This window comes from Abramis brama (assembly GCF_963993115.1).
Source record: "Abramis brama genome assembly, chromosome: 2".
Classification (NCBI taxonomy): domain Eukaryota; kingdom Metazoa; phylum Chordata; class Actinopteri; order Cypriniformes; family Leuciscidae; genus Abramis; species Abramis brama.
In genome coordinates, this window is record NC_139964.1 from 54040509 (window position 1) to 54056363 (window position 15855).

Here is a 15855-nt window from a genome sequence, read left to right on the forward strand (position 1 = left end):
AACGCAAATGAGGACATGAGGTTGTATATATATATATATATATATATATATATATATATATATATATATATATATATATATATATATACACACACACACACAGAGTATATAAATATTAGCTTCTGCGCAATATAATTATTATTTTTTATTTTTAAAAGCTTAATTTTAAATATAATTTAAAAGGGTTTTGACACTTTATGCAGGAAAATTAAAAATGAAACTTATTTACTTTCTTAGTGTACTTTCTTGATCTTATTGTGCATGATTACACATAGTGAACTTTATTAAAAAAATGGAAAAAAAACTAGCAAAATATTCACACAGAATCTCAGTGGGTTCTGAGCAGCATTTATGTTGACTTTAAAGGTGCCATAAATGATGTTAGCCATAACTCCATTAGATCACCAGCTCTATCTAAAATGCCACACTCTAATGACTTGTAAGCAAAGCTGAACTCTTTAAATGAGAGTGTCTGTGTTTAAATAAAATATTCCAATAATAAAATCCTTTATAGCACCTTTAAAGGTAACCATTGCACCAGTGAGTGAAGTAAAGAAAAACCATGATAAACTGCAGAGATACAGGCACTCTTTCCATGCAAAAATACATTTCAGTAAGAGCTCTTTTCAAAAATAATAAATTGGTCCTGAAAGTGCTTTCTCACATTGGGGGGAGATCATCATCTTCCTGCCAAAGGGACCGGCGTGAGGGTTGGTCGGGTATAGGGGAGGGGCTTTTGGTAATAGTCTCATCTTTAATAAGACTTTCATGTCCCACCAGACCCACAGAGCCCGCCTCCTGCCTGTCCATCATCTGATGACACTTCTTACGCATGTTCTCAGCATCTCTTGGGGGCGGGGCCACAGAGCTAAGGGTGAAGCTGAGAAAGTTGCCATGGTTACTAAAGCAAAGCAGGGCAGTGAAAGGGAGGCTGAGGCTCTCTGTTCTCTGACTACAAAACAGACCAGCCAGACAAAACTGAGAAAACAAGTGCAAAAAACATTGAACAGAAATTCAAAAGCCAAAAGACCTATTGATACTTATGACGAATTAATATTATATATATATATATATATATAATCTGAGAAAAGCCCCCAAATGAAAGAAAGAATATGCAATTGTAATTTCCACACTAAATTTTGAATGCATTTTTTAAAATCACTTAGAATCTCAATAAATGAACAGGATAAAATAGTAAAAATCAATTAAAATTTAAATCAGAGCTATAAATCAAACAACGCCTAGAGACAAGAATGATAGTTTTCCGAATGAACGCCAAACCAGTCACAGATATTAGTAAACAGACAATAGCCACCAAAAATCATTGTTGGACAAGACATCTCTTTTCTGTACTCTAAAAATCAACTGCACACAGCAAGCTCAAACCCACATCTAAAAAATCTGTTAATAATTGAATGGAAATTTAAGCATTTTTCTTTTGCACGGGCACCACAAACACAACATTCCTTGTACTCATAGACAAACACTTCATTCCCAGGCGGTCCTAACCTGTCCAGAGACGGGGCTGTCTCTTGCTCTCTAGTCTTGAAGAATGACTGCGATCCACTGACAGGGATGGTTTTGTGTTTGACAGAACAAGGTTTGGGCAGAAATGCATTAAAAGCCTGTCCTGCCCCTGCACTGGGCTTTTGATAAGATCCAGTTCTTCGCGCTAACATGTCATCCTTCTCAAAATCTGGCAGATGACCATCATCCCCACATTCATCATCATCATCATCATCATAATAACCGCCAGAGCAATCGACGTTAGTTCCAGATGAGCGCACAATGTCAGGGCTCTTTTTGGTCACTACAGCAACTGGAACAGGTGTCTTTGGTACTTGATCGACTGGTTCATTTCTGTTAAAATAGCATATGCTGATAACTACTCACACAATTAAACTCATTTTGATATAGCAAAAGTGTAAATACTCCACAAAGCACAACTTAAAGCAAACAGGTTAAGTTTTTGCCTATTTTATTATTGAATCTAGTGATGCATGATATCGATACCATATCAGTAACTGGCCAACATTCTATTTTTTTTTTTAAATTATCCCATCCGTATTGATCAATATTGGATATTTAATTTGCTGGTAATTTTAATCTATTTTTTATTTATTTAATTAATTTCCCCTATTTTTATATTTAGATCGGTGTCCCATTTTAAAGTGTAAATTTTATCAAATCCAAAAATATCCATTTTACATACTGTACATAATAGTGTTATTATTATTTTTTATTAATTTGTAGAATTGATTTTAGTTTTTAGTGTTTTATTTATTTAGACAAAACAGTGCAGAATTTTAATATCAGCCATTTATTGGAAATGATTTAGGCTTATCGTATTGCCAGAATTTTAACAGTGCAAACAGTGCAGTAAATTCTAAACCAAGTATGAGAAAAGCTCAAAGTCATGCTTGCCTTAGCCATAAATAGTGCACTCAAAAGACTGGGAATAAATATTTTCCACCACAGCATGTTAGCATGTTAGACTCATGCATAATAAACAAAGAAAAGTCTGAGATTTCTAGTAAGTTTTGCTTGTCCCACCTCTGTCCAATCTTAGTTCTCTTTGTCTTTATGTTTCTTTCCAGGTACTGGAGGTCTCCGTCTCCACTCATGCCCATCTGGATACTTCCTTTCTGGGCTATGGAAGCCCCTGCAGTGCCTTCTCTCTTGGAACTAGGCTGCGGGAGGAATCTGTTATATGACGTCCCGCTTGCTGGCTTCAGAAATGCTCCTGTTCTACGAGCTAGCATGTCATCCTTTTCTATATCTGGTTGACTCTCCTCTTCTTCGTCCTCTTCATCATCCTCCCTCTCATCCTTAGCTTTCTTATCCAGCTCCTCCTCTAGCACCCTGCGCTCAGTGGAGGTCAAAGGCTGTTTAAGCTCAAACACGGCAGGGTTCGGAGGTTCAGGGGGCATGATGGGAGCAGGCTCAGTGTTTGCCTCTCCACTAAGTTAGTTTGTTCATGATGTATGAGACGTGGAAGAAAAAAGAGAAACAATGAGTCAGAAACAGAAAAGGAAAAAAATGAGGGTGAAGGACAGAGAATGTAGATACAGGCAATGAAAGATGCAGTCCAGTGGGAACCAAAGCAACTGCATTGCAGTTACTCAAAACTACAGAATCCCACTTTTTTACTCTCTTACACAAGCACAAATGCATACTATTTCATCTTTTCAGATGAAACTCAGATATTTCAGTCCACACCACCACAGTAAGTCATTCACTGCTAATTTCTCTCCTAAACAGACCAAAAAAGCCCAGTTTTAGCATAATTCATGGTTGCTACAGTTGTTAGCATCATGCTAACAGCCTCACTGTAAGCCTTTCACGGTCTAAACAGCCCAAATAAGAGCAGTTTTATCATCATTCAGGGATGCTACAGTTGTTAACATCATACAAACAGCCTCAATTTCTCTCCTAAACAGACTAAATATAAGCAGTTTTAAGCATCATTCAGGGGTACTACAGTTGTTAGCATCATGCTAACAATCTCTCAAGGCACGAGTCCAGCAGCTTCATAAACCCCAGTGAGATGAAACCAACATGCCCTTTTAATGCAGCATCACTGCTAAGATCACTACACACATTCACAATTTCCAACACACTCTGAGGGTGAGTATATGCATCCAGATCCTTCTGTAAACACAACTGAGAACAGGCAGTCCTCAACAAGCAGTGTTTGTAATAGTGTGTCGGTATACTTCACATCACTGGACCAACAATTACTGCTCCTGACAAGATTCTAAGATGACAATGAGCACTGACTACAGGGGTCATATTGTGAAGTAATAACAACGAAACAGGAAATTAATGTTGTGTTCACACTATGTCGTAATTAATTACCATAATTACTAATGACAACCAGGACAATCTACTCAGATCTGTTCACGTCCTCAGACTCGGAACTGTGCGTTTCCATGGCAACATTATTGAATGCCAAAATGAATGTAATTTGAATAATCATTAGACAAAACCATAATACAACAAATAACAGTCATTATGCAAATGCATTATTAATAAACTTTATTTAGCAAGACATTAGCTAGCTATTCAACACTGTGTTAGCGACATTAACTCTATTGTATGTCTTTCACTTATTTTCAGATTGTTCTGAAGCCAGTGCCATTTTGTGTTTCCGTATGACGTTGTGGCTGTACGAGTCAGAGCTCTCAGAAAGTTCAGTTTGCAAGTTGTAATTACGCATTCTATGAGGTCGTGAGCACTTTTTATAAGTCGGAATCTCGTAATCACTGTAATTCTGACATTGCGCCCTAAAGAGTTTAATTTAATTATATATTATCATTAATTAAACTTTCGGTTATCTTCAGATCACAAATGAAGATCTTTTTGATGAAATCTGAGAGCTTTCTGTCCCTGCATTGACAGCTACAGAACTACCACTTTCAAGCCCCAGAAAGGTAGTAAAGACATCATAAAAGTAATCAATGTGACCCAAGTGGTTTAACCTCAATTTTATAAAGTGTTTGTTTGCACAAAAAAATCCCCAGAATTTACCACTTTTACAAAATATTAATCGCCAATGCACAGTCACGCAAAAACGTCTGCTCTCGCATCAACACAACACACATGCGTCATTATGCTCTCTTGAACACACGTCGGAGATTCATATTTTGTAAATAAAGTGGAAAATTATGTTTTTTGTGCAAAGCACTCGCATCGCTTCATAAAATTGAGGTTAAACCACTTGGGTCACATGGATTACTTTTATGATGTCTTTACTACCTTTCTGGGGCTTGAAAGAGGTACAGTGGTAGTGGTGTAGTTGCATAGCTGCCAATGGAGGGACAGAAAGTTCTCAGATTTCATCAAAAAGATCTTTATTTGTGTTCCAAAGAAGAATGAAAAGTCTTACAGGTTTGGAACGACATGAGGGTCAATTAATGACACAATTTCATTTTTTTGGGTGAACTAACCAAAGGCACGGCAGCAAAAAAAAAAAAAGCTTGTTTACCTCTTAGGCTTGGAATTCATTATTTCTAATAGAGTGGCAAATAGTCATTAGAAGCTATATTAACCGTTCTAGTTTTAAAAAAAAAATAACGTGGCCCCTTTATGAGTGTGCCCCTTTTCGGTCTGTTGTGCATGAATGTGCATGTATTTATGCATCTATCCTTCTCTCCTGTCTTTCTTTCTCTCCCTACCTGCCCACCGCTCTCTTTGTCAGTCTGGAGCCCAGCCCTATGGTGGGCACAGCAACAGTTGCCATCGAGAGGAGATACCGAAGCTTCTCCGCCTCGTCCCCCTGTCCCTCTTCCCTTTCCTCATCCTCCTCCTCTTTCCAGGAAGTACTCTCCATCTCTGTCACACCCCCAAATGTCACAAAACGCCGCCGTTCACCGGAGGAACGTTCCTGGCAACCGGCCAGGTCGTTCTTGGCAACCTTCGTCTTGGAGGAGACAGAGAGGCAGCCTTTCTCAAGACACGTCTGACACAGAGGGACAATAGGGTCATCGCTGTTCACACGCACACACATACATGAGACATGTGAGTAAAGAAGAGAAAGAGAGAAGAATTAGAGGAGCAGAGGGAATTATGAACACTAAAACTAATGAAGAAAGACCACATCAGTCTGAGAGTCAAGTCAATGATATAGAGAGGATTGTCATGGATGTTTGGATTGGAATCTGTGTGATATCCAAATAAACCCATTGATGCTGATGCAAGCATGGTCTTTGGACTCATATAAAGGGAAATTACTATACTAAAGGAATGATGCACAGCCTTGGCTCCTGTACAACAGTTTAGTATTTGGTCTTACTCTCACATGCTCCCCTCCCTCTTTCTCTGTAAGCATCTCTTGGTTTCAATAGTTGCCTTGGTGACGTCTGTTTGCATGAGAGGGGCTTCCCTCTGCAAACAGAATTCGGAGTCTCACAAAGGCCCACTTTAACAAACATCTCCACAACAGCGTAACAAGACACAGAGCCCTCTTACGCAGCACTCACGCAAATGACAGACCGAGCTTTTTGGCTCTAAGCCGTGACTGATTTAAATATATTCTAGGCTCGCACTGCGTCTTAACCAGCCGAAATACTTTTTCAGCGACAAGTGATTTGTCTGTCTACACTGACAGAAAAAATGTGTGATGGCACACAATCACAGCCATTCAGAAGATATTTGAAGACCATACACTTCTTAAAATATAAAAGCAGCAACATATTTGTATGCAGACTCATTTATACTGCGTGTGGAAAATATTACGTGTGATATTAATAAGATAACATTATTGGCTTTATTTGTCCTTGTACTAAAGCCTCAACAAATTAATAAAATATAATGTGGAACATATTTACTTAGATATGTAGAAGTTGACAGTATTTTGATACATCACAATATAACTTAAACATCCATTCAAAAGTTTGGGTTCAGAAATCATTCTAATATGCTGATTTGGTGTTCAAGATAATTTATTTTATTATTATCAATGTTGAAAACAGTTGTGCTGCTTATTTTTGTGGAAACTTTTTTTTAGGGTTCTTTGATGAATAGAAAGTTCAAAAGAACAATTTTTTGTTAAAGAAATATTTTGTAACATTATACATGCATGTCACTTTTGGTCAATTTTATGTGTCCATGCTGAATAATGACAACAACAAAAAAATCCCCCAAAAAATCATACAGACCCCAAACCTTTGAACGGTAGTGTATTTTGAATAGCATTTTTCTCTTACAACTAGTGAGTAAGTTAAGGGCAATGACACAGTGGGGAAAAACATATGTTCTACAAAAAAGGAATAAAAAATAAAAATAAAATAACTTATAGATAAAATATAATCATGGACATAATTTACATGGAAACGATTATATTGCCTGTTCTTTTATTGCACCATGTCTGGTTAGGACACAGTGTTAGACACAAGCCGGAAAAAACCCAATAAGGCTATTTGCTTGGATACGCGACTGAATATCAGAAACTGGAGTGGTGTCATCTGTTTTATGTGTGAAAAAACACACAATAAAACATACAATTAGAATTTAAGAGTTTCAGCCGTGTGAAACTTCTAAAAGGTCTTGAAGTGTGTTGTTGAGTCATGTTAGGTCAGGGGTCAGACGTAAAAGTCACATGTCAGGCACCTGCTGTCTGTATTCATCTTGAGCCTCTGCCATTTCTCCAGGTCTGACTGAGTGATGGTTGTTTGAGCCAATGACTGCCGGGGGTCTCTCTGTGGGACGGACCCACTTTGGGCCCGCCTTCTGGCCAGGTCATCTGTCTTTACATCAGGCATCACCACCCACCCCACTTTCTCTCTGACTGTCCCTTCCTCATTCTCCTGCTCACTCCCACTTTCTTTCTCGGGGGTCAGGAAGGGGTTGTCGTTGCGAGTTATGATTGACACTTCAGCAGGGGTGGAGTCCGACTCACTGTAGATCAGTATGAAGGATAAACTGAGCTTAGCAAGAGGACTGACCAGAATACTCAGAGAGAGAGAGAGAGACAATGGATATGTGGGTCCAGAATTAACTTTTTGCCACACATGCAAATACAGTAGCAAGTGAATTACAAATATTTTCTTTACATCGGATATAAATATAAAAATGTTAATATTTAAATAAATTTATTGTTACCAGAATTTTGTAATTTTCTATTTAATAATTTTTTTACAAAATATTTCTTTGTCCCAATAACAATGCGATTATTTAGTTGTTTTTTTCCCTTGCATACTTTCAGTCACTTCCAGCATCATATTGAACACAGTCTTCATGTACAATTTAAACCATGTATAAGGTTACAGTTCCTAATTAAGTTACCAGCAAAATAACCAGTAACCCCAGTTTATTTACTCACGGGGCTCATCAAGTGTTCATTTTGGACACTGTGGTTAACGTATGAAAAGCAGAAATGTATGAGAAAGTGTGTGTGTTTGTTTCGAGGCACCTGCTCTCTGTATTCATCTTGAGCCTCTGCCATGTTTCCAGGTCTGATTGAGTGATGGAAGTCTGGACCAATGACTGATGAGGATCTTTGGGAGGGCGTGGCCTTCCCTCAGTCCGCCTCCTTGCTAGATCATCTTTGTGTGGGTTTGGGACAACTATCTTCCCTTCTACCTCTTTCATATCTTCCTCATCCCCTTCTTTTGCCCTTTCTTTTTCAAGATTCAGGAAAGGATTGTCCTTACGAGTAATGATTGGTATCTCAGGGGGGGCGGAGTCAGCCTGACTGTGGTAGAAATGTAACATTATAAGAGGTACAAGAAAATGGATGCTTGAATCCCACAGAACACAGAAACCATACCAATAATGACATCCAGAATGATCATAGTCAGTTAACTATTATAATAGTACTATAAGTACTATACAAAATGCATGATACCACATGTTTGGTATATAAGGCGAAACTCTGATCATAAAAGATATTAGAGCTACATAAGCGAATAGAACAACACCATACTACAAAAGGAAAATTAGTGAAGACAAACTTGTCGGGTTGACAAAGTCTCACTTGGAACGGTTAGTTTGAAGGTTATGTAGGCCTTTTGTTCTTTAAATATTTGGGCAGTCTGAAGAGAGAAGTTTAATTTTATATCAGCCTTATATACTTTGAAAATGTTGATATTTTGAAGAGAGATTTGAAGTTTGAAGAGCTCTAAGCCATTTTAGGTTGTTGCCCAAATGCATGTTCGTTATTTATAGCAATCTGACATTAACTCGATCTCAAACCGATTAATTAGCAGAAGTTATACTTCACCCCCTGCATGACAGCATTAACAATGGTTGTTGTTGAACCAACATGGTTCGAACGACGGATCTGTGACAAAGTTACTATGGTTTCATGCAGGAAACAGCCGTTTCTCCAAAGATGCATCGTACTATGGTAGTTAAGCAGCAAGTTACACCGTTGTACAGGAAACTGAAACGCATCCCAGACTGGTTGCTTCAAGTCCCCATGAAATCAAACTGGAAGTTTTTTGGCTTTAAGTATGAATATGTTAGCTTTACTGTTATCTATAAGGTAGTGTGCTCCAAAACAATGACAAAATTTGCATTTAGAAGATTTAAGCATTTAAAACCTACAGTCTCTCACTTCCGCCAATATTGATGATTTTAAACTACATCACTTTGCACTTCAGCATCTCTGTCCAATCAAACACTCTCTAGAATCTAAAGCGTCCCGCCCCCTACATTATAAGAGTGAAGACACTCATCAGACACTTGGGTGATGCTGCAGCTAAAATCAGTCACTTTTAAAATCAGTCACATTTACTATTTTCTACATGGTGAATGGCACATAGTGCACTAGGGGACTGGGAATGATTCAGACAGTGTAAATATGCTTTCCATTGGGGCAAATTAAATCTGGTTTCACGTTAGTGTCACGCGAACCGACGTAGCGCGCACACAGTCTGCTCCGGTCCAGAGAAACGATAACACAGAGTGATCATATGCGTCGGCATATACCAGAAAACGTATCGGACCCATTTGAATTCTGCACAGAATGCTATATTTTAAAGCGATATGGAGGAGAATAGGAGGAGAAACGGTTAGAGATTAGGAGGAAACTGCGGCTTTACCAAGTTCAACAGTTCTGGCCGAGCTGTGATATACTGTAAACTAAATGCTATTGGCTATTCTAAAAAAGGGGAGGAGCTGTTCGATATGTCCCACCCAATCGGCAACCTTCCGATCTCTCTCTTGAAACCAACACGGAAGTGACTTAAACTGTAATTCATCGACTGGCCGCTAGAGACATGCTCCAAAAGAGAGTCAATCCCATATACTCCTAAAAAAAAACTTTACAGCAGAAAAAAGTGTGTTTACAGCTTGGTGGAAAAAGTGGTCTTGGTCTATATAGCTAATTCTGGGGGTGAGGGGGGTGAATTTTCATCCGTTTAAATTTTATTAAGCCTTAAAGTTCTGCATAATTAAGGGCACTTGGGTGACAGGTGGATTGCCGCTGCTATCACTACTAGCCGTTTGTCAACTCAGCTGGTCCTGCCTTTTTGCCCTTTCCCGTTTATCCGGGAGTGACACGCAATGGCGACGACCGGCTCCGCCCACTTTGGGCTTCAAAAATGCTCTTCAGAAACCTACGGGTGATGTCACATACACTACGTCCATATTTCTTTTACAGACTATGGTCCCACCCTGTCTTATAGGGTGGTAGTTATGTGGTTACTAGGGTGTTCTAAGTGGTTGCTAGTCAGTTGCTGAGGTGTTCTGGTTGGTAGGGCATTGGGGGAAAGCGGGGAAAAGATGTACTGAAACTGCACAAATTTTTGATCATGCACTAGAAGAAATTCAATCAGATAGAGAAGATCAAATAAGTCAGAACAGACTAAGGACTGTGCAGAGTTTAGTGAATGTAACTTGAAAGCTCCATGAGATAAAGAGTTTGAAAAAACCCTGACTCAAAGCAGTGTGCAATAGCATTGTGTTGGATTTGTCAAGCCAACATAACTAGTCACTGAGCACATGACCCCATCACTCTCGGTCAAAAGCACACCTCTTTTTCTCCAGTTCCATCTTCTCCATTCTCTCCAACACAGCATGCTGGGATGCCAGCCTAATTCCCTCCCATTTCTCTCGGTCCTTCCAACTACAAGAGCCTGGCAGGAAGTTATGGGCAACAGTCGGTTTGAATTGATTCATGCGGGCTCTGCGGGAAGCAAGATCATCCTTTTGGACATCTGGAACCTTCTGCTCTGCCTCTGCATCTTCATCTTCCTCATTCGAGTCCCACTGATGTGGGGCCGCAGCCCGCATGAAGTCATTGTCACGCCGAAGAATGATGTCAGGTGAAGGTGGTTTAGCTTTATTGTCCTCCACAGGATTCTCGATTGGACTGAGGAGAAAATTCGCCATGACAACATTTGAAAATATTTTTGAAAAATAGAGTGCAAAAGTGCATCCACTATTTCAGTGGCCTTGGTTCCAGAAGTATTTTTCCCATTCATTTTCCCCATATAAAACATAATGACATAATCAAATAAAAAATGTGAAATTTAAAACTATTGATTTAAAGATGTTGATTATATATAGAAACAATATATTCTACATTTATTGCAAAATATGCATATTATGCATATATTTAATGAGTTTGACAGTGTATGTCATTCATAGTGCTTCAAGGGAGTCGGCGGGCACTAAAGAGTTCTTTTAACATGATTTGCTGGTTGTGATTATTTGATTTCCCTGCAGAATCATGGTGGGTAATGTCGTTTTTCACCAGGAATTCCACTGTTGAACATGAATATTTAAAAATAAGTTGCAGACTTATGCAACTTAGTTGCAGACAATGCAGACTGATTGCTCCAACAAAAGTATTTACCATCGATTAACAACCTTGTAGCACACAAGTGGGTCTATCGTTGAAAATAAATTCCCCTATAGAAAAAATGAATGGGACTTAACTTGACTAACCAACTTTTGCACTCGATAACGTAGAGATGTTAGTACTTCCATATCAGGAGTTGATGCAGAGTGCAGACATCAGGCCTTTAAAATAAGTCAAATTATCATAACTAGCATAATCTGCTCAACCCAATAAAAAAACAACCAATTCACACACACGCACACACTTCATTACAACCTAGCATAAACAGATTCAGACTAGTCAAAGGGTCACATCCAATTAATTCACAAGCTGACAGAACAAGCCAGCATAACTTTGCACTACACGGCTGATTTCAAATCAAAACATTAGCCAAGCTACAAAGGTTAAAGCCAATTGACAACTGTGTCACTCCATGCTATAATGTAGCACAAATAAATTGGCAACACAAATCGAAAGCAAACGTACATAGCGTCACTCCCCAGACAACAACCTAAGGTTACATGACAACTCATGGCTTTGAACACACAAGGTTTGTGGTTACCACCAGCACCAATTTTTAACTACCAGGTCCCACACACAACTAGTTAGCAGTTTTAGTCGCTGCATACACATGCCGAAAGATCTCATTTTGACCGCTGACCTGTTATATCGCACAGAGGCGGGTAATACTTTAATTCCCGCCTTTTCAAGCTTCCTTATTTTCTTAAGCTCCGCCTCCTCAAGCTCTGCCCCTTTCTCATCAGCCCAGGTGAAATTTTTCTTCAATGCAAGGCTTCGAGACACGCCAGCCCCCTCTTTTACCACTTCTACGCATTCTTGTCTGTGGGGAGCAATGGGGAATTTCACAGCTCTCACAAACACACATGTGGATAAAACAGGATGAATCAAACTAACTCTGACACATTAAACAGATGATGCTTGTGTACTGACTTTTGTGCAGCCAGAAGAGGAATTTCCAGCCAATTCCCTGAGAAATCAAACAAACCAAACACTTACTGTCTATCCCAGCGGCCATGATTACCTGAGAGGTCTTTCTCCGCCTACAGGACTCCTCCTGTCTTCCTCTCTGTCGCTCCTCCTCTTCCTCAGGGGGGCGGGAAGGTAGTTGGTCTGGTTGCTCTTGTTCGGTAGATACTGGTTGAAGGGTAGAGCGGCACGAGGCTCTTTGTAGGACACGCGACGGGCAGACATGTCATCCTTACGCACGTCTGGCAACTTCCTTAAACCAGCGTCACCTTCAGAGTCTGTGAGAAGGAAATATTGAAAGAAAGTGCCATTTGGTATTAGTATTTCATATTTATATGGGTTTTCAGATCAAACTACTGGAGAGACAGAACCAGCATTCATATTTCAACACATACACTGCATATGAGGTGAGATGTCACCATCTGACCATCATCCAGATCAGGGCCAACATTAATGAAAGGCTCAGTGCATGTATTTGAGTGCAAATATTTACAAGCTTAAACATCTTTACACCACATTCGCCATATTGAATGAGTTTATTTTGTCATTTTCACAAACATCGACATGCCAAAAAGCTTCTTGCTGTAATACTTCCACAGTCACGCAGCCTGTCTTATTTAGTTATGAGATATGAAGTAATATACTTTAATAAATAAATAAATAAAATACTTAAAACAAATAAAAGTTATTTTTATAAAACAAATAAATCATTTTTCTATTTTTTCACTGTAATCTTAATTAAACTTAAGTGCTTAAATAAAATCAAGTGCTTTTACTGAGAGAAAAGGCAAACGTTTCGGTCACATGCGACCTTTCTCAATGCCAAACTCTATATACTATATACACTCACCTAAAGGATTATTAGGAACACCATACTAATACTGTGTTTGACCCCATTTCGCCTTCAGAACTGCCTTAATTCTACGTGGCATTGATTCAACAAGGTGCTGAAAGCATGCTTTAGAAATGTTGGCCCATATTGATAGGATAGCATCTTGCAGTTGATGGAGATTTGTGGGATGCACATCCAGGGCACGAAGCTCCCGTTCCACCACATCCCAAAGATGCTCTATTGGGTTGAGATCTGGTGACTGTGGGGGCCATTTTAGTACAGTGAACTCATTGTCATGTTCAAGAAACCAATTTGAAATGATTCGAGCTTTGTGACATGGTGCATTATCCTGCTGGAAGTAGCCATCAGAGGATGGGTACATGGTGGTCATAAAGGGATGGACATGGTCAGAAACAATGCTCAGGTAGGCCGTGGCATTTAAACGATGCCCAATTGGCACTAAGGGGCCTAAAGTGTGCCAAGAAAACATCTCCCACACCATTACACCACCACCACCAGCCTGCACAGTGGTAACAAGGCATGATGGATCCATGTTCTCATTCTGTTTACGCCAAATTCTGACTCTACCATCTGAATGTCTCAACAGAAATCGAGACTCATCAGACCAGGCAACATTTTTCCAGTCTTCAACTGTCCAATTTTGGTGAGCTCGTGCAAATTGTAGCCTCTTTTTCCTATTTGTAGTGGAGATGAGTGGTACCCGGTGGGGTCTTCTGCTGTTGTAGCCCATCCACCTCAAGGTTGTGCGTGTTGTGGCTTCACAAATGCTTTGCTGCATACCTCGGTTGTAACGAGTGGTTATTTCAGTCAAAGTTGCTCTTCTATCAGCTTGAATCAGTCGGCCCATTCTCCTCTGACCTCTAGCATCAACAAGGCATTTTCGCCCACAGGACTGCCGCATACTGGATGTTTTTCCCTTTTCACACCATTCTTTGTAAACCCTAGAAATGGTTGTGCGTGAAAATCCCAGTAACTGAGCAGATTGTGAAATACTCAGACCGGCCCGTCTGGCACCAACAACCATGCCACGCTCAAAATTGCTTAAATCACCTTTCTTTCCCATTCTGACATTCTGTTTGGAGTTCAGGAGATTGTCTTGACCAGGACCACACCCCTAAATGCATTGAAGCAACTGCCATGTGATTGGTTGATTAGATAATTGCATTAATGAGAAATTGAACAGGTGTTCCTAATAATCCTTTAGGCGAGTGTATACATACTCTATATACTATATACTATCTATATATACTATCTCCTAACTCTAACCCTACCCCTAAACCCATCACAGAAAACTTTCTGTATTTTTACATTTTCAAAAAAAACACACATCACTTAGCATGATTTATAAGTTGTTTTCCTCATAAGGGACCAATAAATGTCCCACAAGGTCAAGGATTTCGCCATCTTTGTGGGGACATTTTGTCCCCGTAACGTAGGGTATACCTGAACCACACACACGCACGCACGCACTCACACAAATTCAATTTATAGTTTAGAAGTTTCTTGGGTTTTTATGTTCTTTCAGTCCCTGTTTTCCCTGTTGTCCATGTCTGGATTCACTAATAAAATGCAATTCATGTGAACCCAGCACACAGATAAGTGTGTGAATGTCTGTCCAGCACAACAGCTGCACTCTCACACCCACACTGCATGTAGGAATGTATGATTCTTCTCTTTGAGTCCAGAGTTTTTACCCTCAGCTACTTTTGCATTAATGTTTGGACGTGGACAGTCTATGTGCTGAATTGCTGCTAAACAAACATTTCTTTTTACTATGAATGTTGAAAACAGTTGTACAATGATCCATTAATTTATACATTTTCAGGACTTCTTGAGAAATAGGAAGTACAAAAGAACAGTATTTTTTTTTTTTTTACCATATATCTTTCTCATGAATCGCAAGACACTTAAAAAACATATTTATATTACAATGTTGTCTACTTTTGCATCACCACCAAAATCATTGTCAATGTATCATTACTGCTGAAACATAATCTAATAAAATATAAATAAAAGAGAAAGTCATACCATCGCTGTTGCAGCGGATAACTGTGTCTGGAGAGGGTGTGTTCTGCGATCGAGAGCCAAATGAGTCGAGACTGTCGAACGAATCATCTCGGCCGTGCCTCGGAGGAGACAGCGAATCAGAGCGCTCCGATTCCCAGCTGTCAATGTAACCGCTGTCCCTTATACTGCGCTTAGGGGAGTCCAAATCTTCGTTTGCACACTCCTACACACAAACACAAAAAATATAGATAATGAAAAATATAATAGCATATATTTAATAAATCAGGCTGTTTCACAGGTTTAGTGTTCTTGACTAGATTTGATTTACCTTTCGCATCATGGAGAGGAGCCCCTCAAACTCTTTTAGATCGAGTGTGGGGCCGTTATACGTTGCACAGCTGTTAGCAGCTTTACCAAGCCAGTATATGGTTATGAGCACCTAATCATTCAAAAAACACAGAGAAGAATAAAATTAAATAAAATGTAAATTCAACAACAAAAATTCACATGTAAAGATTAAGCAAACAGTTCAGTGTACTTACATTCTTCAGCTTTCTACTGCAGTCAGAGCCTCTACAGCAGAAAAAGAGAGAGAAAATAACATAAGACGACTGTCAGTCCTTTCAAGCTATAAATGAGCCACATCAAAGTGCCTTTAAGGCAAGTCAGTAACTCACACCATGGCCATCTTGGCCACATCAGACAGCTGTTTGCTATATGA

The 15855-nt window shown here is 39.4% G+C and overlaps 1 protein-coding gene across 7 annotated transcripts in view; it reads right to left on the reverse strand.

Moving 5' to 3' along the window:
• Nucleotides 1-15855, reverse strand: part of limch1a (LIM and calponin homology domains 1a) — a 55724-nt gene that overhangs the window by 20565 nt on the left and 19304 nt on the right. For 4 of the 7 annotated variants that reach the window (XM_084107232.1, XM_084107234.1, XM_084107233.1 and 1 more), the window contains exons 5-16: nt 15677-15707; nt 15463-15573; nt 15156-15357; nt 12330-12552; nt 11949-12128; nt 10478-10816; nt 7913-8194; nt 7111-7398; nt 5178-5489; nt 2554-2961; nt 1510-1860; nt 665-880 (exon numbers count right to left, since the gene is read on the reverse strand). In XM_084107232.1, coding sequence (XP_083963358.1) covers nt 665-880; nt 1510-1860; nt 2554-2961; nt 5178-5489; nt 7111-7398; nt 7913-8194; nt 10478-10816; nt 11949-12128; nt 12330-12552; nt 15156-15357; nt 15463-15573; nt 15677-15707 — 2943 coding nt within the window. The remainder of the gene's footprint in view (nt 1-664; nt 881-1509; nt 1861-2553; nt 2962-5177; nt 5490-7110; nt 7399-7912; nt 8195-10477; nt 10817-11948; nt 12129-12329; nt 12553-15155; nt 15358-15462; nt 15574-15676; nt 15708-15855) is intronic. The other 3 variants (XM_084107236.1, XM_084107235.1, XM_084107237.1) reach the window with 3 other exon arrangements.